Raw genomic sequence first — 25,993 nt, 5'->3', positions numbered from 1 at the left:
TGAATAATACTCTGCTTAAAAACCAGTGGGTAATACAAGAAATCAAAGATGGAATCAAAAAATCCTAGATTCAAATGAGAATGAAAACGCAGCATACCAAAACCTCTCGGACACAGCAAAGGCAGTGCTCAGAGGGCAATTTATAGCAATAGATGCACACATCAAACATGAAGAAAAGGGACAAAATCAAAACATTAGCAACACAACGTGAAGAAATAGAGAACAGCAAAAGAAGGCCACAGCCCCCAGAAGAAAGGAAATAATAAAGATCAGAGGAGAAATAAATGAAACAGAGAACAGAAAAATAGAAAGAATCAACAAAACCAAAAGCTGGTTCTTTGAAAGGATCAAGAAAATCGGCAAGCCACTGGCCAAACTGACAAAAGAAAAACTGGAGAAGACACAAATAACCCAGGTATGAAATGAAATGGGGGACATTACAACAGACCCAACTGTAATAAAAAGGATCATGACAGAGTACTACGAAAAACTATATTCCAACAAATTTCTAGAAACACACTACCTCCTAAACTAACACAAACTGAAGTTGAAAATCTGATCAGACCCTTAACAAGAACAGAAATTGAAAAGGTAATAAAAAAAACTCCAAACAAAAACAGGCCCTGGGCCACATGGCTTCACTGGAGAATTCTACCAAACACTCACAGAAGAGCTCATGCCAGTGCTACTCAAACTATTTCAGAACATAGAAAAGGAAAGCATACTTCTGAATTTGTTTTCTGAAGCCAGCATAACCCTGATACCAAAACCAGACAAAGACAGCACAAAAAAAGAAAATTACAGACCAATATCACTCATGAACATAGATGCAAAAATTCTCAACAAAATTCTAGCCAATACTGATGATTATGAGGGTGGGCCGGAGGGAGAGGGGTATTCACTAACCAGATAGTACACAAGAATTATCTTAGGTGATGGGGAGGCCAACACACAGTACAGGGAAAGTCAGCACAACTGAACTAAACCAAAAGCAAAGAAGTTTCCTTGAATACAACCAAACACTTCGAGGTACAGAGTAGCAGGGGCAGGGGTCTGGGGACTATGGTTTCAGGGAACATCTAGGTCAACTGGTATAATAAAGTTTATTAAGAAAATGTTCTGCATCTCACTTTGGTGAGTGGTGTCTGGGGTCTGAAAATCTAGCAAGTGGGCATCTAAGATGCATCGATTGGTCCCAACCCACCTGGAGCAAAGGAGGACGAAGATGAAGACACAAGGAAAATATGAGCCCAAGAGACAGAAAGGGCCACAAACCAGAGCCTCCATTAGCCTGAGACCAGAAGACCTAGATGGTGACCAGCTACCACTGATGACTGCCCTCACAGGGAGCACAAGAGAGAGCTCCTGATGAAACGAAAGTGGGATGCAGAATTTAAATTCTAGTAAAAAGACCAGACTTATGGTCTGACTGAGACTGGAGGGTCCCCAGAAGACATGGTCCCCAGACTCTGGTAGCCAAAACTAAAACCATTCCTGAAGCCAACTCTTCAGACAAAGATTAGACTGGATTACAACACATAAAATGATACTTGTGAAGAGCGTGTTTCTTAGCTCCAGTAGATATGTGAGACTAAATGGGCAGCTCCTGTACAGAGGTAAGACGAGAAGGCAGAAAGGGACAGGAGCTGGTTGAATGGACACTGGAAATACAGGGTGGAAAGGAGAAGTGTGCTGTCACATTACAAGGAGAGCAACTAGGGTCACATAACAACGTGTGCATAAATTTGTGTAACAGAAACTAACTTGAATTGTAAACTTTCACTTAAAACACACACAAACAAAAAAAAAATTCTAGCTAATAGAATTCAGCATCATATCAAAAAAATAATATACCATAACCAAGTAGGATTCATACCAGGTATGCAAGGATGGTTCAAGATTAGAATACCAATCAATATGATCCGCCACATAAATAAAAGAATCACATGATCATGTCAATCGACACAGAAAAGGCATTCGACAAAGTCCAACACCCATTCCTAATTAAAAGCTGTCAATAAAATAGGTATAGAAGGGAAATTTCTCAACATATTAAAGGGCATCTATACAAAACCAACAAAACCAACAGCCAACATCATTCTTAATGGAGAGAGCCTGAAAACATTCCCCTTTAGAACGGGAACAAGACAAGCATGCCCTTTACCACCACTCCTATTTAACACTGTGCTGGACGTCCTAGCTAGAGCAATAAGACAAGAAAAAGAAATAAAGGGCATCCAAATTACTGACGAAGAAATAAAACTGTCCCTACTTTTGGATGATATAATACTATACATACCCAGTGCCATCGAGTTGATTCCGACTCACAGCGATACTATATATATGAAACCCAAAAGACTCCATGAAGAAACTACAGTGACTAATCGATTCAGCAGAGCAGCAGGATATAAGATAAACATACAAAAATCCCTGGATTCCTATACCCCAATAAAGAGAGTGATGAAAAGGAAATCAGGACAACAATTCCACTTATAACAGCCCCTAGAAAAATAAAATACTTGTGAATAAATCTAACCAGGGACGTAAAAGACTTATACAAAGAGAACTACAAAACACTACTGCAAGAAACCAAAATAGAACAACATAAACGGAAAAACATACCATGCTCATGTATAGGCAGACTCATCGAGAAAATGTCAATTCTACCCAAAGCAATCAACAAATACAATGCAATCCCAATCCAAATACCAACAGCATTCTTTAAAGAGATGGAACAACTAATCGTTAACTTTATATGGAAAGAGAAAAGGCCCCAGATAAGGAAAGCACTATTGAAGATGAAGAATAAGGTAGGAGGACTCGCACTACCTGACCTCAGAACCTACCACATAGCTACGGTAGTCAAAACAGCCTGCTACTAGTACAATGACAGTTACATTGACCAATGGAACAGAACTGAGAACCCAGATGTAAATCTATCCACCTACGGTCACCTGATCTTCGACAAGAGCCCATAGACCATCAAATGGGGGAAAGACAGTATTTTTAACAAATGGTGCTGGCAAAACAGAACGTCCATCTACAAAAAAACGAACAGGACCCCATACCTCACACCATACACAAAAACTAATTCAAAATGGATCAAAGACCTAAATATAAAACCCAAAACTATAAAGATCACAGAAGAAAAAAATAGCATCAATGCTAGATGTCCTAATACACAACATTAACAGGATACAAACCCTAACTAACAACACACAAGCTCCAGAAGATAAGCTAGATGACTGGGACCCTCTAAAAATTAAACACTTATACTCATCAAAAGACTTCACCAAAAAAGTAAAACGAGAACCTACAGACTGGAAAAAATTTTTGACTACGACGAATCTGAGGAAGGTCTAATCTCTAAAATCTACAGGAAAATCCAACATTCTACAACAAAAAGACAAATAATCCAATTAAAAAACTGCCAAAAGAAATAAACAGGCAGTTCATCAAAGAAGACATTCAAGCGGCTAACAGACACATGAGGAAATGTTCATCATCACTAGCCATTACGGAAACGCAAATCAACACCACAATGCGATACCATCTTACCTCTGACATTACTGGCACCAAAAAAAAAAACAAAACGGAAAATGTTGGAGGGGCTATGGAGAGATTGGAACTCTTATGCACTGCTGGTGGGAATGCAAAATGATACAACAACCCTTTTGGAAGACGATATGGTGCTTACTTAAAAAGCTAGAAATAGAAATACCGTATGATCCAGCAATCCCAGTCCTAGGAACATATCCTGGGGAAATAAGAGCTGTCACACGAATAGACACATGCACATCGATGTTCACTGCAGCATTGTTTACAACAGCAAAAAGATGGCGACAACCTAGATGTCCATCAATAGATCAATGGAGAAACAAACTACGGCACACACACAATGGAGTATTATACAACAATAAAGAACAATGATGAATCTGTGAAGCATCTCACAACATGGAAAAATCTGGAGGACTTTATGCCAAGTGAAATAAGTCAATCACAAAAGGCCAAACATTGTATGAGATCACTACTATAAAAGCTCATGAAAAGATTAACGCACAAAAAGAAACAATTTTTGATGGTTACGAGGGAGGGGAGGGGTAGGGAGGGCAAACACGAAACAGACAATAGATAAGTGGTAACTTTGGTGGAGGGGAAGAGTATACAATACTGGGGAAGCCAGTACAACTTGTCCAAAGCAAGGTCATGGAAGCTCCATAGACACATCTAAACTCCCTGAGGGACTGAGGGCTGTGGAGACCATGTTCTCAGGGAACATCTAGCTCAACCGGCACCACAGAGTTTATAAAGAAAAGGTTCTACATTCTCCTTTGGTGAGTAGTGTCTGGAGTCTTAAAAGCTTGTGAGCGGCCATCTAAGATACTCCACTGGTCCCACCTCGTCTGGAGCAAGGGAGAATGAAGAAAACCAAAGACACAAGGGAAAGATTAGTCCAAAGAACTAATGGACCACAACTGCTCAGTCTACTCCACCAGACTGAGTTCAGCAAAACTAGATGGTGCCCAGCTATCACCATCGACTACTCTGACAGGAGTCACAATACAGTGTCCCGGGCAGAGCTAGAGAAAAATGTAAAACAAAATTCTAACACACACACACATGCAAAAAAAAGAGATCAGACTTACTGGTATCACAGCGACTGGAGAAATCCTGAGAGTATGGCTCTCGGGCACCCTTTTAGCTCAGTAATGAAGTCACTCCTGAGGTTCACCCTTCAGCCAAAGATTAGACAAGCCCATAAAACAAAAAAAGACTAAATGGGCGCACCAGCCCAGGGGCAAGGATGAGAAGGCAGGAGGGGACAGGAAAGGTGGTAATGGGGAACCCCAGGTCGAGAAGGGGGGGGTGTCGACACGTCATGGGGTTGGTAATCAACGTCACAGAACAATACGTGTACTAATTATTTAATGAGAAGCTGGTTTGTTCTGTAAAGCTTCCTCTAAAGTACAATAACAAAAAAAAAAAAACGAGAAATACCAGTGCATCCCAGTTCGTCGGCCTAACAACGTGTTTGGTGCTTCTATTCTACCTCCTAGTTCACTGGGTAGCATCTGGGGTCGTGAAAGATTCCAAGTGCCTGCCATCCAAGGCACAACAATCGGTCTCTATTTGCCTGGAGAGTCAGGAACGGCAGGAGAAAACGGAATGTGTGGCTGATCGCCTCCATGAACAACTGCCTCCTTTGCCATGAAACCAGAAGAACTGGATGGTGGCTGGATACCACTACTGAACAGTTTGATCAAAGACACTATGGAAGACCACAGGAGAAAAATACAGAACAAAATTTCAAATTCTCTTGGGCTCCAAACTTTCTGGAGCCACGAGGGCTGGATGAAGCCCTAAAATTACTGCCCTGAGATAATCTTTAAACGTTAAACCAAAACTAACCCCTGAAGTCTTCTTAAAACCAAACAGTAGTTTAGCTTAACTAGTAAAAAACATCTGCCTCGAGCATTATGCTTTTTTAAGAACTATCTATATTGGATCAAAGTGACCACAGCAATGTGAAAGATTAGACAGGAAACAAGAGGCAGTGAGTTCATGTCAATGGGGGAGGAACAACTCGGAAAAGGCGGATGAGAACGGTTGCACGGTGTGAAGAATGTAATCACCGTCCCTTAACCATACGTGCAGAAATGGCTGAATTGGTCTATGTTCTGCTGTGTATATTCCCAATGAAAAATAACTTTTAAAAAATTAAAGGAAAAAAAAGCATCAGTGGGAGCCACTGGACAATCCTGCAACACCTTTTCACACCAGTGTCCTACTCGACCGATGGGAGGCTGGGCAGGGAGCAGGGGCAGGGCAGCACATGGGCTCAGGCACAGGACTGTGTGCCTTACTCAGGTGGCCCTGACTCTGCACCCAGGGGGGTGGGCCTGGACCAGGAAATGGGACGGGGTGCAGGGTGGGGGGCACTGACCAGCCCCCAGAGAACTGGGCCACCTGTACCGCACAGCTTCCAGAGTTGTGGTCCAGGCTGTGTCAAGCTAAGACACAGAATCACACCTGTGCACACCTGCTATGTGAACGCCCAAGGGCTGGCCGGGACACGCTGAAAATCCCACCTCGGCATGGCCGCTGATCTCTTCTGCAGAGAGCTCGGCCTGCACGGCCTTGTCCAGTGGCTCAGCGGCCAGCTCCACAGCGCGCTGGGTCCTTTCAAGCATCTGCCTTTTATCGGGATCTGTTGTCTCGTTCACTTTCTCGGAGAACGGCTGCAGCGAGAAGGACAGGCCAAAGGTTAGATTCTGTTCAGCAGAAACCTGTGTTAATAAAGCCAAATGAATGTAGATGAGTGTGTTCTTTCCACGGTCCCCAGACTGTAAAGACATCTGAATTCTTTTCCCCAAGCAGTGGTGGGGGAGGGCTCTGCCCAGGCACAGCCCATCTGCTGACTTTGGACAGGGTCTTCCTGCCACACCGCCATGCCTCCGTTTCTCTGATGTAAGAGCAGTACTTCTAAGCTATCCTGAGGGATTAAACAAGCTGGTTCGTCTAATGAGCCCCGAGGAGTGCCCAGCACCTGGCGAGCCCTTGGTGTCAGGCACCGGGAAGAGCTCTAGGCCCTGCGTCCTGGCCCCTGGCCACATCCACCAGGAAGAGCCCTCGGCCCTGTGTCCAGCCTTCAGGGCCTGATGGAGCGCAGCGCTCTAACTGGGCTCTGTTCTCCTAGCAGAGGTAAACTGCTATAGCCACAGTCGAGTTTATGACAATGAAGTGCCTTATCCGACCTGATCTTGCTATGGAATACAAAATTGAACATTCATACGACTGTTTACTCAAAATTAAAACATTAAAATTGGTGAAAACTGACTCTGGTTATTTGCTTCTGTAAAGATCACTGCCTAGGCAAGCCTACGAGGCAGTTCTACTCTGTCACGTGGGGCTCCCACGAGTCAGAATTGACTCCACAGTGCCCAAAAACTTCAGATAACTGCAAAAATACATGACATCGCCAGACCCAAACCCTGGTGTCACTTCTGCATCTCTGACTTGGTGCCCCAGACGTCAAGGGTGAGTGGTAGGAAGCACGTTTACGTGTGAGGCAGACGAGAGTCGCTGTGCGGGATCCAGGGACCGCTCTACATTCTGCCATGTGCGTCTTTCCTGGAGGCTTCCTCACAGGCGGGGGGACCAGCGCTATCGAGACCTCGGTGACCCGTGACAGAACGGTTTTAGTGCTGTGCGCTTTGCCAACGCCTGCTGCAGACAGACTACTCTAGGGATGGGGCCCACAATCAGCCTCTGAGGCCGGCGGTCTGGGGCCCACGGAAGGACCACCTGCAGGGCAGCGTGTATGTCCTCGAGGAGCTGGGCCGCCTGGGGCTGCTTCTCCCGGTACTGCTCGAATAGGTGGTTTTGCCGTGCCCGCTTGATGATCTGAGGAAAAAAGAAAAGGTCAGCCGAGAGTTAGCACCAGGGAGCGCACTCCAGCCATGCGCAGCAGGCACACCAAACCCTGATGGGGAGGACAGGGGAGGGCGAGTGAGGGTCTGCAGGCGCGCAGGGTGTAGCCTGAGTCTGGCCGCAGGGCACTGAACCGGCTTTAATGCACTCTTTCTGAAGCTCAAGGGCACAAGTCCACCCTGTCCCTACCCCAGGCAGGGTTACACACCCAACTCCAAGCAAAAGCAGTCTCCCTTCAGGAGGCACCGCGCGCGCTAATAGCACTTAGTCAACTCAGGCACTGGAAGTGCAGGTTTCTAACTACATCTGATCCCCCGAGTAACGAGAGTCTCCTCAGCATGAACGCTAACACCGACTCCTTGAGGGGATTTCAACAACACTGACCAGGTGCAGACCTGAGCTCGCTGAATCCCACACCATTTACTGATGTATCCAAAAGCCAAGTCTCCTTCCATCACAATCCTGTGTCTTTAGAACTTAACCTTGAAAACGCCCTTTACCTTATCGTCAATGTCCGTGATGTTCATGCAATAAAAGACGTCGTATTTAAAGTAATCCTTCAACACTCTTCTCAAGATATCAAAAGAGATATAGGACCTAAAGGAAGGAGAAGCAAGTGTTTCCAAAGCACAGACCATGTGCGTGATGAGGTCTTGAGGACTTGAGAAGGTCCGAGTAGAAGGATTCCAGGACATTCACCCAGCAGCATCTACTCTTCTCAAGCTCCCCTCTGTGGCCTAGTCACAGCCACTTTCGGCCTCAGGCCTGAGGATCATGGAAGCCCCACACCTGAGCTTGACGATGAGGGACAGACGGTGTCTGAATACGTCCCAGAATATTAACGACACGCCTATGGGGGATTGTTTTCTTTGGTTATCAACAGTTTCTAATTTTCCTACAATGAACACGGATTATTTTATATAATTAAAAAACCCATTTTAAAGATAAGAGAAGTTTAGGCATACACCCAAAAGACTTTGAAAGCAGGGATTCAAACACCAGTGTTCACCAGAACGCTATTCACAAGAGCCAGAAGGTGGACACGACTTTCAGCATCCATCAACAAGTGAACGGACACAGTGTGGTCCATCTGTATAATGGAATGTTACTCAGCCACGAAGAGCAATGAGGTCCTGATACACGCTGCGACACGGATTAACCCCGAACACGTGATGCTGAGTGAAAGAAGTCAGTCACGACAGTCAGAAATCACGTACTGAATGATCCCACCCAGGTGAAATACCTACAACAGGGCAGTGCATAGACACCACAGGTTATTCATGGTCACCAAGGGTGTGTGGCGGGGTAACTGCTCAGGGGCAGAGTTTCTGTTTGGGGTGATGAAAACGGATAGCAGTGATGCTTACACGACACGATGAACGTAACTAACGCCACTGAACTATGTATGTAAAAATGGTTGAACTGGTAAATGTTTTATTATATGTATTTCACCACAACAAAAGTTCAGGGACAATTTTCCTCTCAAATATCAGATCATCTCTAGCCCATCAGAGATCTCTCTGAGACTCTTGTCTGGGGCCATAGCCTCCTGGCTCCACCTCCTGGCCACCCCGCCTCCAGGCTCCCAGCAGGCGCCACCCCCCAGCAGGCCCCACCTCCCAGCCACCCCACCTCCCAGCCACCCCACCTCCCAGCCACCCCACCTCCCGGATCCCAGCAGGCCTCACCTCCTGGCCCCATTTCCCAGCCGGCCCCTACCTCCTGGCCCTGCCTCCTGGATGTCCCTACCTCCTGACCCCACCTCCTGGCTGGTCCTACCTCCCAGCCCCGAGCTGACCCTGCCTCCCAGCCCCAAGCCAGCCCTGTCTCAGAGTCCCCACAGAATCTCCGCCCCAAAGCCACGGGCATCACACATGGCCCTACCTGGCATGGCCCATGTGAGAAGCATCGTACACGGTTGGCCCACAGCAGTACCACGTCACCTTTTTTCCGTTTTGAGGTATAAACACGTCCTGTGTTAGAAAGGGAGGAATGACGAACAGAAGGAGCGCAATGAACACCGAACGGGGTCACCAAACAGCACCCGACGCCGAGCTGTAGGTCTGCACTGACTAGACAAAGTTCAACAAGGACCCCTTGTTTGTACTGGAAAAAACTCCCAGCTTCTCAGCTGGCCCCATATCAGATCTGTAGGTGGCTGTGCCCGAGCTGAGAGCACCCCAGGGCCCACGCCTCCTCCTGGCTGGGGCTCTACTCATCCACAGCCGTGGGTGGAAAGAAAGAAACTGCTCTTCTTGGCTGACAGCCTGCTTGTCTAGCAACAATGCTGTCAGGCCCTGAGCCAGCGCCCAGACTGCTATATTTACTCCCTGTACCCCGCGGGAGGCCTGGGACGGCTGTTTTCCTTTCAGAGTGAGGGTTATGGCAGTGAGCCAGGGCCCCCGAGGAGCCACCATCTGGCTGAGCTCCCAGGACAGCAGCTGCCCTGCAGCCACCCTCTCTGGAGGTACTTTCGAAAGGAGACAGTGAGCCCCCGCCCAATCACCTGGTAACTAAGTATGCTCATTGAGCAAAGATCCAATGAGCCATGGCCGGGGACGTTTTCAGGTCACTTGGCAGCCCTGAGCTGCTGGCTGTGTCCTGACAAGATGGCCCCAGGCTGCCTGGCTCTGTTGGCACCAGCCCTGCCATCTTCTCAAGCCCACGGCTGACAAACATGCCCACAGGCCTGCTGTCCGCTCATCCTGCTCGGCTTGTACCTATGACATCGTCAGGGACGACGAGGAGCCTCAGAGAGCACCTATGCTGGCAGAGCCCACATGCAGCTCCGGAAGTGAGTCACACAGGAGCGTCTAGGGTTGTTGGGTCTCGCCTTACCTTGTTCCGGGTGAGGCTGTTGTAGAGGCGTAGCTTGCACGGCTCTGTGCCTGTTGGCGGCAACCACCGGGGCTGCCCGCGCCGGCCTTTACCTGGGGGGCAGAGAGCCCAGTCAGACACCTGCACACCACCACGGACACAGGGCTCCCTACACACCAGTTTTCTGTTCTTGCAATGGAAATATAACTTCCCATGAAACATAAAACAGTGCTTTGTTGTTGTGTGCTGGCAAGTTGACTCTGACTTAGTGACCCTACAGGACAGAGCAGAGCTGCCCCATAGGGTTTCCAAGGCTGTGACCCATATGGAAGCAGATCATCAGGTCTTTCTCCCGTGGGGCCGCTGGTGGGTTTGAACCACCGACCTTTGGTTAGCAGCCAAGTGCTCAGCCCCTGTGCCACCAGGGCTCCTAGGGCAATGCTAGAGAACGGGTGAAGGACGGCAGCATCCCTGTGGAGGCTGCCTGCACCTGCTGTTCACCGTGCTGCCCTCCCGTTCTCACGCTGGGACCTCCGATGACAACTTCAGGCCCCGCCCTGACTTAGGAGGGCTGCACGATCCGGCCCCTGTGACGCCTGGTTGGCCCTCAAATATCAGCTCTCCTGTCACTGAGTGTGAACCACGCTGCACGTGGCCTGTGGTCGGGAGGCAATGGGACAGGAAGCACACGGTCTCAGTGCCACTGGCTGCACACTGCCTGCCTGCCTGCACTGTGGGGCGGCCTCGGGTCTCACACCGTCTATACCGCCACTCGGGGACCCTACCCCTCCTCCCCCACGGCTAGGCTGAGGCTCGTGGCAGCTGGTGTGATCTGGCCTTCCAGGTGCAACGGCTGAGGCGCCAGCACAGAGCAGCTCCTGGCTTGAAGCCATAGAAGCTGGGGCGGGAGCAGCCCTCCAGACAGGCCTTCGAGCCCCCAGGCACACTGGGAAAGTTCCAGATCCCCCACGCCTGCAGGCTTCTAACAGGAATCTGACCCAGCTGGTCTGTGCTCTAGAACTCCAAGTCCGTTCTCGCTGCCTTTGGAATAAGCCTGTGGTGCCTCCCAGCCTCAGGCTAACCCCTCACAGCCCTCGGCCCAATCGGCCATCCATCCACTTCCTTCCAGGTAGCTCTGCCCCCCTCTCCCCTGACCCTGTTCCTGCCTTGCTTGGTGGGCGTCCTGGGCCAGCTTCCAGCTTCCCCCCGACCTGGGTCTTAGCACTGCACTCGGTGGCTCTGACCACATGGAGCACAGGCTGTGGCCCTTTCCTGTGAAGTCTGCAGGGCCTGAGACACCGCTGGACTAGGCTGCTCGTGCATGACTGACCGCCGAGGACCCAGAAAGGGTGGGACGCCACCTGTGGGCTACATGCTCTCATCTGGGCATCATCACCCTCAACCTCAGTCCAGCAAAGCCCAGCCTCGGCCCCTTGCCTGGGACAGCAGTATCATTCTCATCACTAAGACTCGGCCTGGCACCCCTCCTTTAAGAGGTCCCCATCGTGCTCAGCAGAACCCACTCTTCTCATTGCTCGCCTCTGAGCATGTCCGTGTGCCGGTGGGCACCTCTGTAATTGGCTGTGGGCACAGGCTGTCACGGTCTCCGGGTCCCTTCCCCAGGCACAGGGCCCGGCACCCAGGAGGGCCTCAGGTGCCTCTGCTGAGCTGCCCAGGGGGCGATGAGGCAGAAATGCACGGTGCTCTGCCTCACCCCCAAGCCTATGCAAATCACCAGGTATTCCGGATGTGAGAGCACCCTCAAACCTCTGTGAAACATCAAGTGCTTACTGAGGTCCTGCACGGGGTCTCACAGGCGCGCCTCAGCGTGTCAGGTGCCCTGGACGGAAGTCCTAGGCGGTGACCTTCCGACGCTCCATCTGCCGTTTTCTGACTCTATCCCCTTCCTCACTGAGAGCCTGTCACTCAGGGAGCCCGCACAGAAGTGCAGCCACACCCTTGCTGAGCAGGAAGCCTTCAGGGTGGAGGCTGGAGTCTCATCCGGAGGAACCGCCTCCTCTCGGCAGGGAAGATGCAAGACCCTGGGGACAGGATGCAGCCAAAGGGCCGTGGCCCTGGCCCCGAGCGCCGGGTTCAGCGACACTGTCCAGGGTCTCCTTTCTAGGACGCCTGCGTCACACTGAGCTCTGCAGCTCCCCAGAGGGCTGCTGTGGCCACACAGCTGGAAAGAGGTTGTCAGAAAGGACATGGACTCGTCCAGACGCACGTCTGCGAGAGGGAAAGACTGGCGTCTTACAGAAAGGGCCTGGATTTAATAATGAAAACGATCCACTGGAGCTCCTTACAGGATTTCCTCCCTCCAGCATCACCAGCCCTGCCCTATCAGCAGGACTCTCTCACCCCGCCTGACCTCTATGACCTGGCAATTCTAATCAGCGTTCCCACGCACTTCAGGCCAACCTGCGAAAACAGCGTCCTCCCACTGCGCCACAGTTTGCTTTTGTTTCTGTCTCAAGGCCTGCCTGCGCGCTCGTCCATTCAGCAGGGTGGCACGTGAGTCCTGCTCCACGTGGGGCGCTGGAGAAATGGGCCCTGACCTGACGGAGGCTCTGTCTGCACAACACCCCTGCACACTTACAGGAAACACACTGCATGATGGGGCCTAGAAAGGATGGTGTCTTAGGCTGGGTTCTCTAGACAAGCAAAACCAGTAAAGCATATAAACACATGTAGAGAGAGATTTAAATCAAGGAAGAAGCTCACGCGATTACAGAGGCTGGGACGTCCCAGATCCATGGATCAGGATAGAAGCTTCTCTTGATTCACGTAGCCGCAGAGGCTGGCAAACCCAAGATCGGCAGGTCAGAGAGCAGGGCTCTTGCTGACTGGCTGTGAAGACAGACGAATCCCAAGATTGGCAGGCAAGACCGCAAGGCTTCTCCTGACTCACGGAGCCGCAGGGGCTCCTGGACCCAAGGCGGGCAGGTCGGAAGGCAGTGCTCCGCTCACAGGCTGTGAAGATTGCGAGTCCCAAGGCTGGTAAATAAGCTGCTAGCTCAAGTTCCAAGAGCCGGAGGTCAGATGAACAGGAGGCAGCCGCAGAATCCAGAGCGAGCAAAAAGCCGGAATGTCTGCTTATATTCGGATGCAGGCCACACCCCCAAGGAAACTTCCCTTCAACTGAGTGGCTACTCACAGCAGATCTCATCATGGGAGCGATCACATATAAACACTGAGAATCACGGCCCAGCCAGGCTGACACGCAATCTTAACCATCACAGATGGAGAGAGCTCCACTGGGGGTGCCAATGGGGGGCTGCACCCACAATAGATGCAGGGGATGTGGAAGCTGGAGCACCTTGTAACAACCAGAGGGCTGGTCTGCCCGGGACAGAGCAGCATCAGACCTGTTGCAGCCCTGGTGGGGAACGGCTGCTGAGGCCACACAGCCCGCCAGGGGAGGGGACGGTGACAGAGACGGGGTCGGCAGAGGGGACAAGGATGGTGGTTCCTGAGGACCTGACGTCAGCAGGTCTGAAGCTGACCAAATGGCCTGACACCCTGAGCCCCCAGGGCACTGCCTAAGTGAGCTGGCAAGACAGCTCTGTGGGGGCCCTACAGCAATGGTCTTCCCCCAGGTGGGGTTGTGTGTGCTACAGAATTACCCGGAAGACTAAGCACACCCCCCACCCTAGGAGATTCCAGTACCCCCTCCCCTTCTCTGCCCTGTTAAATGAGGACCCATTCAGACCTGACCATGGGTGCTGGGTTTGTGGGACATTCCAACTCCCCACCCCCACACAGGCAGGAGTCTAAAGAAGCCCCCAGGAGGCTGCTGGCCAGCAGCAACCACCAGGAGTCTGCCCACGGGCAGCCCCACACAAAGGCCCAGGACCAGGAGCTGAGAGGAAGGGAGAGAGCTCACAAAGGTAATAAGCACTGAGGCTTTCCAGAAGAATCCCCCAATAACCAGAGGCACATCGACCTAAGAAGGCCCGCTCCAAAGGCGTGAGCCTCAGGGTGCGGCCAATCACGGTTCAGCATGGAGAAATGGCTTACTTTTTATTTTCCAAAGGCAAGCCAGTGCAGATCAGTCCAGGCCTTGAAGATTTCAATGCTGAGGACACGCACGCGGAAGTCTTAACGTAAGAAAGACAGAGAACAAAGCTAACGCAAAGCCCAGCAAGGGGCCAGCAAAGAGCTGTGAGGCCTGAGCCCTGGCCTAGTGCAGAGCCTCTAATGGACACCAGGAGGCACGTGAGTAGTGGCTGTCCTGGGCCACGCTGGGTGGTTCAACCACACCAAGGTGGACAACGAAGACACAGACCTCCTGTCTCTACAAACGACTTCACAGGGAGTAGTTTTATCAGTAACCCGGGGTAGGCTCCTTGCAGGTGGAATGTGAGCGAGCTCCTCCCAGGGACCACCAGCATGCAGGCTCTGAGTGCAGGCAACCCCGCTGTGGCTACTCACTTGCTTGGAGCTCGCAGGGCTGGCCTGGGCTGCAGGGGCTGCCGAGGACTGCCTCAATGTGCCTGAACCAGCGCACCACGTGGAAGAGCCGCAGGTCGGTGGGAGGTGCCGAGAACTGCCTGAACACGTCCACATCCGCCTGGGACAGCGCGTGCCCCTGGACGTAGCTGCGTGTGCTGAGGTGCTCGTTGAGGGCTTCCAGCCGCGCGGCCTCATCACCTATGCTCAGGGTCCACCTGTAGTCGGGAGCTGCAGAGACAGGACGGGGGCACAGGCGTCAGGCGGTCCACAGAGGACATGGGGGTGATGCTGGGAGCTGCAGAGACAGGACAGGGGCACAGGCACCAGGCGGTCCACAGAGGACGTGGGGGTGATGCTGGGAGCGGAGACCAAGGTCAGAGGGTACAGGCATCGGGATGGCGAGTGGCCCACAGAGGCAGAGGACAATGCTGGGAGCAGAGACAAGACGGGGGCACAGGTGTCAGGCGGTCCACAGAGGATGTGGGGGTGATGCTGGGAGTGGAGACCAAGGTCAGAGGATACAGGCATCCGGATGGCGAGTGGCCCAGAGGCAGTGGACGATGCTGGGAGCAGAGACAGGATGGGGGAACAGGAGCCAGGCAGTCCACAGAGGAGGTGGGGGTGATGCTGGGAGCGGAGACCAAGGTCAGAAGATACAGGCATTGGGATGATGAGTGGCCCACAGAGGCAGTGGACTATGCTGGGAGCGGAGACAGGATGGGGGAACGGGCATCGGGCAGTCCACAGAGGAGGCGGGGGTGATGCTGGGAGTGAAGACCAAGGTCAGAGGGTACAGGCAATCGGGATGGCAAGTGGCCCAGGTGATGTGCTACATAAGAGATGGAGGGAACAGGCCTTGTGGGGTGAGCGGCCCAGTTTTCACTGGGCGTGAAAACATGCAAGGTCCTTGGGGACAGACGAAACTTGAGCAAACAGCGGCACTCCTGGGTGTTGGGAGGACTGTGCTCACTGGGTCCAGGGGGCCAGGCGCCACCCACAATGCCCCAATGAGTAGGGGACCCATGCAGCTTCAGCCCCTGCCCCAGGGAGGTAGGTGAGCCAGGCCACACCAGTCTCTGACCACAGAAGGGACCTGGCCTCCAGAGCCCAGGAGCAGGGGCCTTGGCCATGAAAGTTCTTATTTCAATTTCCTGAGGCACTGCGGAAAAAAGACCAGCACCTATTCCTTCCCATATGAACACCCTCTTGGCCCTGGGCCCTTTCCACCAGAGTCAGCTTAGCAAGGACAGCGAGGCCACCTCTCACTTAGCAACATGCAGCTGCCCTTCCTGGGGACCAGGCCATCCTTTCCTCTCCCCCTCCCTCCAGGTACCTAGGTCTCTTCTCCCCTAGCTCTGTTCACCTGCAAGGCACAGGTGCAGGAAATCCATCCCAACCAAACCCACAAAACCCCTGAAATCTAACAGGAATGACAATGCATGTGTGTGTATGTTTAACTGCACATACACACACACCTTTCCCACTCCAAAGAAAAACAGTGTGTGTGTGTAACTGCATATCCCCACACACCTCTCCCACTCCAAGAACAACGCATGTGTGCGTGTGTGTGTGTAACGGCATATACCCACACACCTCTCCCGCTCCAAGAAACAATGCGTGTGTGTGTGTAACTGCACATACACACACACCTCTCCCACTCCAAGGAACTGTGTGTGTGTGTGTAACTGCCATTCCCTGCCCTTGTGGGAAGCCAGCATGTTGGTATCTGTGACTTCCTGGGACACGGTGGTGCTCAGCAAAGATGTGCTGGAACAAAGAACGGAAAGGACCACAGGGCCCCTCGGGACCGCTGCCTTCTCACTGGCATCCTGGCCCGGCTGCCTCGATTCCAGGAAAGGGGTGGGCACCACACGGAAAACTCTTCCTTGACTCTCAAAATGGATACTGTGTTGAAACACAGGCTTTCCAGAATGACTCACTGTTAGATGCCAAGGACTAGCCGGTGTCCCCCTGCACCCCTGTGCTGTCCCTGCTGGACCCCGTGGTGGGGGTGGGGGTGCCCCAGCATGGAGTTCTCTCGTCTGTGCCGACAGGGTGGCCCCATCCCACACGGCCACTAGCAGCCGCAGCTCCAGCCCCCTGTCCCGCTCAGTTTGACCCACAGCCACCGTCCTAAGTTACCCTTCCTAACCCCCACGCCGCCCCTGCATCCACGCCCATGAGAAAACCCTGGAGTCTCCACAGCCAGAGCCCAGCCCCTCCTCCACTCGCGCCGGGGTCCCGGCTCATCTCCCCATGCGTCCTGCCCCGGCCCCCGGTTCCTCAGACCCCCCCACTCGCCACGGCCTTTTCTCTGCACAGGCGGCTTAAGGCTGCAGCCCAGCATGCACTGGCCCATCCTCGGCCTGGCTGAGGGGGACGTTGCCCAGCCCCTCTGCCCTCATGCCCCACAATCGCCACGGGGTGGCCTGAAGGAGCGAGCGGTCCTGAAGGGAGGCGGTCAAGCAGCACAGCGCTAGCACGTCCTCACCTCTAAGGAGTCCCTCCGAGACCGCAGACAGCACCAGGCTGCCTGTGCCTCTGGCCCTCATAGGAGGCCCAGCCAGGCCCGCCTCTGAGCCCTGCTCACAGCCACCTGGAGGGACACTCTCCACCAGGACCCGCTCTGCTCCGGCTGGCAAGGAACTGCAGGAGAACAAGGCAACCCCACCACAGGCACCTGTGAGCACCAACCAGCCAGTGCCCAAAACTCCACACATGGGTCAGGCTTCCCCAGACATCTTCCACACAGCCCAGACACGGTCCTCCAACAGCCCAATGCCACAAGGGCCTGTCAGGCTACAGATGGACCAGAGGTGACCACAGCCAAAGGTGACTATAGCCCAGCCCGGAGGCGATCACGGCCCATTGCACAGGCATCCTGGGAGCTGTTCTCCCAGCTCTGACCCTCCACCGCCGTCCCCAAGCATCTTCCGTGTAACTGCTCGACCAGGGCTGGGGCCAGCGGGAGTGAGAGGAGATGGGCCACCGAGAGGAACACTGTGCAGTGTCAGGCTGGAGCAGTGAGCGTGCAGGGCCCACTTCCCAACTCAGACGTGCTCTGAAAGAGGATGGCTGCCAGGAGCCTCGCCCCCCAGTGATAGGGGCTCTGAGGCACTGGTCGGAGGCTTCATTCCTCTCCTTTTGGCCTTTTTTTACTGCTCCCATTCTCCACGGTGAACACACATTATTTTCTCCACAGTGAACACACATTACTTTCACAGTGAGAGAAACACACAGAACGGCCTCAGCATGCCAGCGGAGCAGTCCGGGAACTCGGTGGCTTGGACTGTGCTCGGGAGGGCCCCTCACGTGGCCTCTAGCCTTAAGTGTAAACCATGCTAATCACAACATCCGCCTCTTAAAGCACCCGGAGATTAAGTGAAATTATCCTCATAACCCTTTCAACCACTGCCTGGCGCAGGGCCAGCCTCTCCATCAGGACTGCTGGTATTATCACCAGGACGGGGAGCACCACGGGGCTCTTACAGTGCGTCCGCCGGGAGCAGCCTCCACCACCAAAAGGGACAGACGGCCAAGCGGGGGAAGGGTCTGCTTGGAGGGGAAGGTTCCAGAGCTCGGGGGCACGGGTGGATGGCAGGCCTCCAGCACCCCAGGAGGCCCCAGGACTATTACGGTAATTACGATAGCTGCACCGAAGTGTGTCTGGAGGAAACAGATACAAGTAGGTCAGCTTTCAAGAGGTCATGGGTGCAACCAGGCTGTGGTCTGACCTGTCTGTGATGCAGAGATCAGCGAGAGCACGTCCAGGCAGAGCGTGGCCCGGGCAGCTGGTCTGCGGGCTCTCCCTGTCGCTGAGCTGACACCCAGCTCCTGCCTCCACGTGATGGGATCAACTGCCAGTTCAATTCATAAACACATCAAAGGAAATCAGCTTCTGGCTGTGGGAATGTCCTGGACGCTGAGCTCAATTACCACACCGTAGAAAGTGGCGTACTTACGAAGCATTTAAGGAAAACACACAGATGCCAAGTGTAAAAACAGCAAGGTGGCATCACCTCTTCTAACTTTGTTGGGGGAGGAGAATCAAGAGCAACATCAGCCCAAGGCCGATTCCCATGAGGTGGGGTCAGGCATACCGTCACCCTCCAGCCTTTCTACTGATTCTGCTCCTCCCACAGCAGTCCTCTTCTCTGCTGGGTTCCATAACTCACTGCAACGGCCACACAGAACTCACAGATCATACTCGCAGTTACGGGCTTTACTAGGGAGGTAACAGGCTACCACTAAGCATCAGGATCAGGAAGCATGTAGGCAAAGGAAGTCCCCCTTCTTCACCGCAGGACAGCTCTCTCAGCTCCTCTCAGCCGTTCAGGCCTCCTCTCGGCCCCCTGAGGGCTGGCCTCCTGTCTGGGCCCCCTGAGGGCAGGCCTCCTGTCTGGGCCCCCTGAGGGCTGGCCTCCTGTCTGGGGCCCCTGAGGGCAGGCCTCCTGTCTGGGCCCCCTGAGGGCTGGCCTCCTGTCTGGGCCCCCTGAGGGCAGGCCTCCTGTCTGGGCCCCCTGAGGGCTGGCCTCCTGTCTGGGGCCCCTGAGGGCAGGCCTCCTGTCTGGGCCCCCTGAGGGCTGGCCTCCTGTCTGGGCCCCCTGAGGGCAGGCCTCCTGTCTGGGCCCCCTGAGGGCTGGCCTCCTGTCTGGGGCCCCTGAGGGCAGGCCTCCTGTCTGGGCCCCCTGAGGGCAGGCCTCCTGTCTGGGCCCCCTGAGGGCTGGCCTCCTGTCTGGGCCCCCTGAGGGCTGGCCTCCTGTCTGGGCCCCCTGAGGGCAGGCCTCCTGTCTGGGCCCCCTGAGGGCTGGCCTCCTGTCTGGGCCCCCTGAGGGCAGGCCTCCTGTCTGGGCCCCCTGAGGGCTGGCCTCCTGTCTGGGCCCCCTGAGGGCAGGCCTCCTGTCTGGGCCCCCTGAGGGCTGGCCTCCTGTCTGGGGCCCCTGAGGGCAGGCCTCCTGTCTGGGCCCCCTCAGGGCGGTCTCCTGTCTGGGCCCCCCACCCGCTTGGCCAGGCCTCTGCCCTACTCCAGCAGGTGTCGCAAAGCTCTGTAGCTCCGCCACGTGCCAAGAGGCACCCCACTCGTCCCACAAGCCTCCTGGCCAAAGGCGCTCAGCTCTCGCACTCAGCGGGTCGGCAAGCCCACTGTAGCCGCCTTGCTCCGAGGCCCACTGTGACCTATCCTGCTGGCCTGCTGGTTCTATTGCTGCTGGATCTCTGCTGCACTTGCTGTCTCGCACTGTCTCCAGTGTTATAGCTCTGTCTCCTGGGTCTAAGAGGTTCTTGGTTCTGGGACCCCAGGTCCAGAGGACATGCTCTGCTCCTGGCTCTTCTTCTTGGTGGTAGTGAGGTCTCCTCTTCCCACCTCTGGGATGGCTCATTTTAAGCCTAGCAGGATGGCAAAACTGCCCAAGCCCTCTGTCAGCGTTCCATATACCTTATTTGCACGGTCCCAATCTCCCCGCAAGGATTCCAGGCACCTTTCTTGCATTATTAGTGGGCTGTCTAATCCCCTTGGTGGGCCACAAGCACGTTATTTGCATAGCCCCATCCAATCATTTTGTGGGAGTTACAACACCTTGCACGGCTAAAAGGACCATATTAGGTAATTCACTGCACAATACCAAGTATCAGGTATTGATTCAAACTCTACTAAAATCATCAGTACTCCTAATACATGAGATGACCAACCTCAGCAGCAGCACCACCTCTCCCTCATCAGCGTTTAAACCTCAGGGCTCCCTCCTTAGGGAACCTCCGTTTCTCCTCCCACCTTCCCTCCTCCACGTCAAGCTCACCTCCTGCAAGTGGCTCCCAGTCAGGCAGCATCAGCCTCACCTGGGAGCTCATTAACGCACATTCCCGGGCCCACCAAGCCCTACTGAGTCAAAGGAAAGTTCTGAAAATCAGCCCATGAAAACCCTATGGATCACAATGGCCCAATCCATAACCAATCGTGGGGACGGGGCAGGACCGGTCCGTGTTTTGTTCCGTTGTGCATGGGGTCGCCATGGGTCAGAGGCCAACTGGATGGCAGCTAACAACAACGACTTAACTCACTCGGGAACTGGAGCCTTTTCGTTATTCTGAATGGAATTTCATCAAAAGTAGCCAAAGACAGGGATAAGACTCCAACTGCAGTCCAACTCCCTGGGTTCAAGCCAGGTTCTGCCTCTGGCTAGCCGTGTGACCCAGGACAAACTGCTGGACTTCTCGGAACCTCAGGACTCTCCTCTGTAAACGAAGATCACGGCAATATCTACCATAATCTGAAGATCACAGAAGACAACAGATGCGTTCAGAGCAGTGGTGGGCACACTGGTGCTGCAAAAACTCACGCTGTGTTGTTACCATGAATTAAGGTGTATAAAAAGTGTGTTAAAAAGAAAACTGTACACAGGTAACGTAAAAGCAGCCACCCAGGTGGTGCCCACCTGCAGAGAAAGGCCCTGCGGGGGGTCCCATCGCCCTGGACCTCAGAAGTGAGGCTGACCACCAGAGACAGTGAGGTTCTGATGGCCCCAGGCCTCCTGCGTCTCCAAGCCCACAAACAACAGGCTGTAAACGTAGTGAACTCAAGGTGAGCAAATAAATGCCCTGAGTCAACAACGGGGAGGTGACCTGAACACAGGAAGAATTCTTCAGACAAGGGCTCCATGGGAAACCTAAGAAGACGGTCACCTTAGAGGAAATGACCTTGGGAATACAAAACACTGGGAAACCGGAAACCAAGAATCCTGTAAGAACTCCTGAAGATAGATGTAGCTTTCACAATTTCAGTTTTACTTCTTTTTCCCTAGAACATGGTCTGGTGCCCTGGTGGCGCACTGGTTAAAAGCTCAGCTGCTAAGCAAAAGGTCGACAGTTCGAATCCACCAGCTGTTTCTTAGAAACCTAGGGGGCAGTTCTACTCTGTCCTACAGGGTTGCTATGACTTGGAATTGACTGGGCGGCAACGGGTTTGGCTTTTGGTTCAGTTAGAGGATGGTCTCGATTCTTGTCTTTGAGGGGAAGCCCAAAGGGACAGGGTGTGGGGGCGGGGGGAGGAGAAGGGAAAGAGCAGTAGGGGGAGGACAGGTGGCTATGCCCTGGGGAAGAGGCAAGCTTCAGAAGAGGACAATCGATCAGCTGCCCAGACACCCAGGGAGTTTAACCCCAATATACACGATCTCCACAAACAGGCCAATCCTTACAAAGCCTCTGAAACCCTAAAATTCTGAAGCAGCTAAAAATATACAACTGATACCTCATTGATGTTTGCAAATAGACCAAAACTACATTTTCATTATGACCACGCACAAACAAGCACTAGCTTCCTGCACGTACACAGTGCTCACTGTGTGCCAAGCACTGTTGTATCTGCTAACCCATCTGCTGCTCAGGGTGCCCTGCCAGGTTGGAGCTACGATCCCATCTTCCTGGGAGGAAGGCACAGAGCTGACCCCAGCACTGCCTGGCTCCAGAATCTGCTGTTAACCAGGCTGCTGTTCTAAGTAAGTCTGGGTGGATTTGGGAGCCCTGGTGGCGCAGTGGTTAAGAGCTCAGCTGCTAATCAAAAGGTTGGCAGTTCGAATCCACCAGCTGCTCCATGGAAACCTCACGGGGCAGTTCTACTCTGTCTTATAGGGTCGCTATGAGTTGGAACTGACTGGATGGCAATGGGTTTGGTTTTTTTGTTTGAGTGGATTTGTGGGGCAGCTTGGTGCTAGGGAGGGTGAAAATGGCACCGGAATGCAGGCACGCCTGATGGGTGGCCTGCAGTGTGCTTAGGTCTGTACATACTGGTATAGCCCTGTGTGGTGACAAGCCCTCTCCTCCCGGTTCCTCCCATGTTACTGGGTTACCCAAGTGGTCAAAACTACCTGCCTGAACCCCCAGCTTTCTCCCAAGTCCTCCAAGCCAGTAGTCTGTCTCCGCCCACAGGAACAAGAGGCAACCACATGATGCCAAGGAAATTCTGGTATCTCTGGTGCTGAGGGATGAGGGTGTCCCAAAGAGCCTGCACCTAATTTCTGCCAAACAAGACAACAAAAAGTACACAGAGAACTTCTCCAGGGGAAAGTCTGCTGCGGACGGTCGGAAATCCGAAGGACAGCTTCTGCTCTTTCTGGCACCTCAGACCTTGCTGGAGGGACCTTGAGAAAACCCAGCTCCTGCCCGGAGTTCTGCGCTCTGACACCTTGTCTGTCCACAGCTGGGAGGAGGCGTTTGTCACAACATGGGCAACCTTGTGGCTGAGCGGCCGCCCCCGGGCATGACCTCCGGGGATAGTAAAGTGGGGCAGTGACGCTGCGGACCCTGCGCTGCCAGCTGAGATGAAAGCCTTGGCGACATACCACAGGGCGTTTACGTGGGTGTCCGCGTCCCCCGCGTCCTCTGGCCATTCCCCCACCCGGGAGGTGCCTGGCCGCGGGAACCGAAACCGCCCTGGGTCGTGGCGGTCCCCGAAGTCCAGGGGGCGATTCCGGCCGGGGGAGCCCGTTTAGTTCGGGGTCACCTCCTCGGGCTGGGGGCGCGAGGGCATCTCGGTCTCAACCGACGGGGAAAACGGGGCTGGGGAAGGCGGTGCCCGGGCTGGTCTGGGTGTCCGCGGGGTCCGGCGGCGCGAGCTGCAGCCCGCGGGGGTCCCGGCCGCCCCCGGCCCGGCTCCGACCCTGGCCACTGTCCGCCCAGGGGTGCGGCGCGCCGCGGGCCGGGGGTCGTGCCACTGCCGGCAGGGACCACGCGCGCCTCCTCCCCCAGACCTGGCTCCGGCCCCCGGCCCCCTGGCCCCCGGCCCCCGGCCCCCTGGCCCCCGGCCTCCGACCCCCGACCAGACCCTCGCGGGCACTCACCCTGCTCCCCGGAAGAACCTGCCATCGCTTGGGATTCCAGACCCGCGACCAAAGCGAACGTCGCTTCCCTGAATCTGATGCAACCGCGGCCCCGGAAGCTCCACCCTAGCCAGACCCTACTTCCGGGATACTCCCGGTCGCTAGGCAACCGACTCGGGCTAGGGACGCCACCTCCCGGGGCATGATGGGAGTTGTAGTTTCCACTTGGCGGGCTCACTGGAGCAGCCCTGGCCTCGCCCGCTGGGCAGTTGGGGAGAGGGCAGGCGGAGCACGTGCCTGGGGCTTACGCTGACAGCTCGGTGCTGCTCTGGAGACAGGAAGTCCAGGCGGCTGGTCTCAAGCAAGCCAGGTTCTGCCTCTGGCTAGCCGTGTGACCCAGGACAAACTGCTGGACTTCTCGGAACCTCAGGATTCTCCTCTGTAAACCAAGATCACGGCAATATCTACCATAATCTGAAGATCACAGAAGTCAACAGACACGTTCAGAGCGGTGGTTGGCACACTGGTGCTGCAAAAACTCACGCTGTGTTGTTACCATGAATTAAGGTGTATAAAAAGTGTGTTAAAAAGAAAACAACGTAAAAGCAGCCACCCAAGTGGTGCCCACCTGCAGAGAAAGGCCCTGCGGGGGGTCCCATTGCCCTGGATCTCAGAAGTGAGGCTGACCACCAGAGACAGTGAGGTTCTGATGGCCCCAGGCCTCCTGCGTCTCCAAGCCCACAAACAACAGGCTGTAAACGTAGTGAACTCAAGGTGAGCAAATAAATGCCCTGAGTCAACAATGGGGAGGTGACCTGAACACAGGAAGAATTCTTCAGACAAGGGCTCCATGGGAAACCTAAGAAGACGGTCACCTTAGAGGAAATGACCTTGGGAATACAAAACACTGGGAAACCGGAAACCAAGAATCCTGTAAGAACTCCTGAAGATAGATGTAGCTTTCACAATTTCAGTTTTACTTCTTTTTCCCTTGAAGATGGTCTGGTGCCCTGGTGGCGCACTGGTTAAAAGCTCAGCTGCTAAGCAAAAGGTCGGCAGTTCGAATCCACCAGCTGCTTCTTAGAAACCTAGGGGGCAGTTCTACTCTGTCCTACAGGGTTGCTATGACTTGGAATTGACTGGGCGGCAACGGGTTTGGCTTTTGGTTCAGTTAGAGGATGGTCTCGATTCTTGTCTTTGAGGGGAAGCCCAAAGGGACAGGGTGTGGGGGCGGGGGGAGGAGAAGGGAAAGAGCAGTAGGGGGAGGACAGGTGGCTATGCCCTGGGGAAGAGGCAAGCTTCAGAAGAGGACAATCGATCAGCTGCCCAGACACCCAGGGAGTTTAACCCCAATATACACGATCTCCACAAACAGGCCAATCCTTACAAAGCCTCTGAAACCCTAAAATTCTGAAGCAGCTAAAAATATACAACTGATACCTCATTGATGTTTGCAAATAGACCAAAACTACATTTTCATTATGACCACGCACAAACAAGCACTAGCTTCCTGCACGTACACAGTGCTCACTGTGTGCCAAGCACTGTTGTATCTGCTAACCCATCTGCTGCTCAGGGTGCCCTGCCAGGTTGGAGCTACGATCCCATCTTCCTGGGAGGAAGGCACAGAGCTGACCCCAGCACTGCCTGGCTCCAGAATCTGACTGTTAACCAGGCTGCTGTTCTAAGTAAGTCTGGGTGGATTTGGGAGCCCTGGTGGTGCAGTGGTTAAGAGCTCAGCTGCTAATCAAAAGGTTGGCAGTTCGAATCCACCAGCTGCTCCATGGAAACCTCACGGGGCAGTTCTACTCTGTCTTATAGGGTCGCTATGAGTTGGAATTGACTGGATGGCAATGGGTTTGGTTTTTTTGTTTGAGTGGATTTGTGGGGCAGCTTGGTGCTAGAGTTGAAAAGTGCCATGGTTGTGCAGTAGTTAAAGGGGTCGGCTGCTAACCAGAAGGTCCGAGGTTCAAGTCCACCAGCCACTCTGGCAGAAAAAAGATGTGGCGGTCTGCTTCTGTACAGATTACAGCCTTGTTAACCCTATAGAGTCACTATGATTGGAACTTACTTGACTGCAGGGAATTCTTTTATGGGTCAAGGCAGACTGTGTGATCTTGCACTGCTGAGTGTACAAAGAAGAAACTGAAAAAAAAAATGACTGAGCACATCTTAGACCAATTTTCATCAAAAGGTGCAGTTGTAATTTTCACTTAGTTCCATACTGTGTTAAGTAAATGATTAAGGAGCTCGACTTCTGTTTTTTGGGCTGATATTATGGTAAACCAATGGGTGTCAGATGGTTGGACAGGGGTGCAATTTCCGTGCTTCCCACAGGCGCTGTTTTCCATAGACACACCTCAGGGGATGGTGGACACCTTGGAGCAGCCTGTGGCAAGAGTGGCAGAGGCCCATGGGAGGGCTTAGACAGGTGCGGGGGTGACTGGGATTTGTGCTTTAGATTCATCATTGTGACGACT

General features: G+C 53.5%; 1 protein-coding gene across 4 annotated transcripts in view; it reads right to left on the bottom strand.

Annotated features, from left to right (window-relative positions):
• The window catches only part of CARS1 (cysteinyl-tRNA synthetase 1), a 73,608-nt gene extending 49,958 nt beyond the window's left edge, over positions 1-23,650 (bottom strand). Inside the window, exons 1-8 of one of the 4 annotated variants that reach the window (XM_049892810.1) lie at positions 14,683-14,774; positions 14,269-14,348; positions 12,040-13,098; positions 10,270-10,361; positions 9,316-9,404; positions 7,932-8,028; positions 7,306-7,404; positions 6,090-6,239 (exon numbers count right to left, since the gene is read on the bottom strand). In XM_049892810.1, the coding sequence (XP_049748767.1) occupies positions 6,090-6,239; positions 7,306-7,404; positions 7,932-8,028; positions 9,316-9,329 (360 nt within the window). In that variant the 5' untranslated portion in view covers positions 9,330-9,404; positions 10,270-10,361; positions 12,040-13,098; positions 14,269-14,348; positions 14,683-14,774. Of the gene's footprint in view, positions 1-6,089; positions 6,240-7,305; positions 7,405-7,931; positions 8,029-9,315; positions 9,405-10,269; positions 10,362-12,039; positions 14,932-23,534 lie in introns of those variants that run through there. The other 3 variants (XM_049892807.1, XM_049892811.1, XM_049892808.1) reach the window with 3 other exon arrangements.
• Between the last annotated feature and the right edge of the window lie 2,343 nt (positions 23,651-25,993).

This window comes from Elephas maximus, chromosome 7, assembly GCF_024166365.1.
Source record: "Elephas maximus indicus isolate mEleMax1 chromosome 7, mEleMax1 primary haplotype, whole genome shotgun sequence".
Classification (NCBI taxonomy): domain Eukaryota; kingdom Metazoa; phylum Chordata; class Mammalia; order Proboscidea; family Elephantidae; genus Elephas; species Elephas maximus.
The sequence above is the reverse complement of the archived record's forward strand: the minus strand, read 5'-3'. Positions and strand labels throughout refer to the sequence as shown.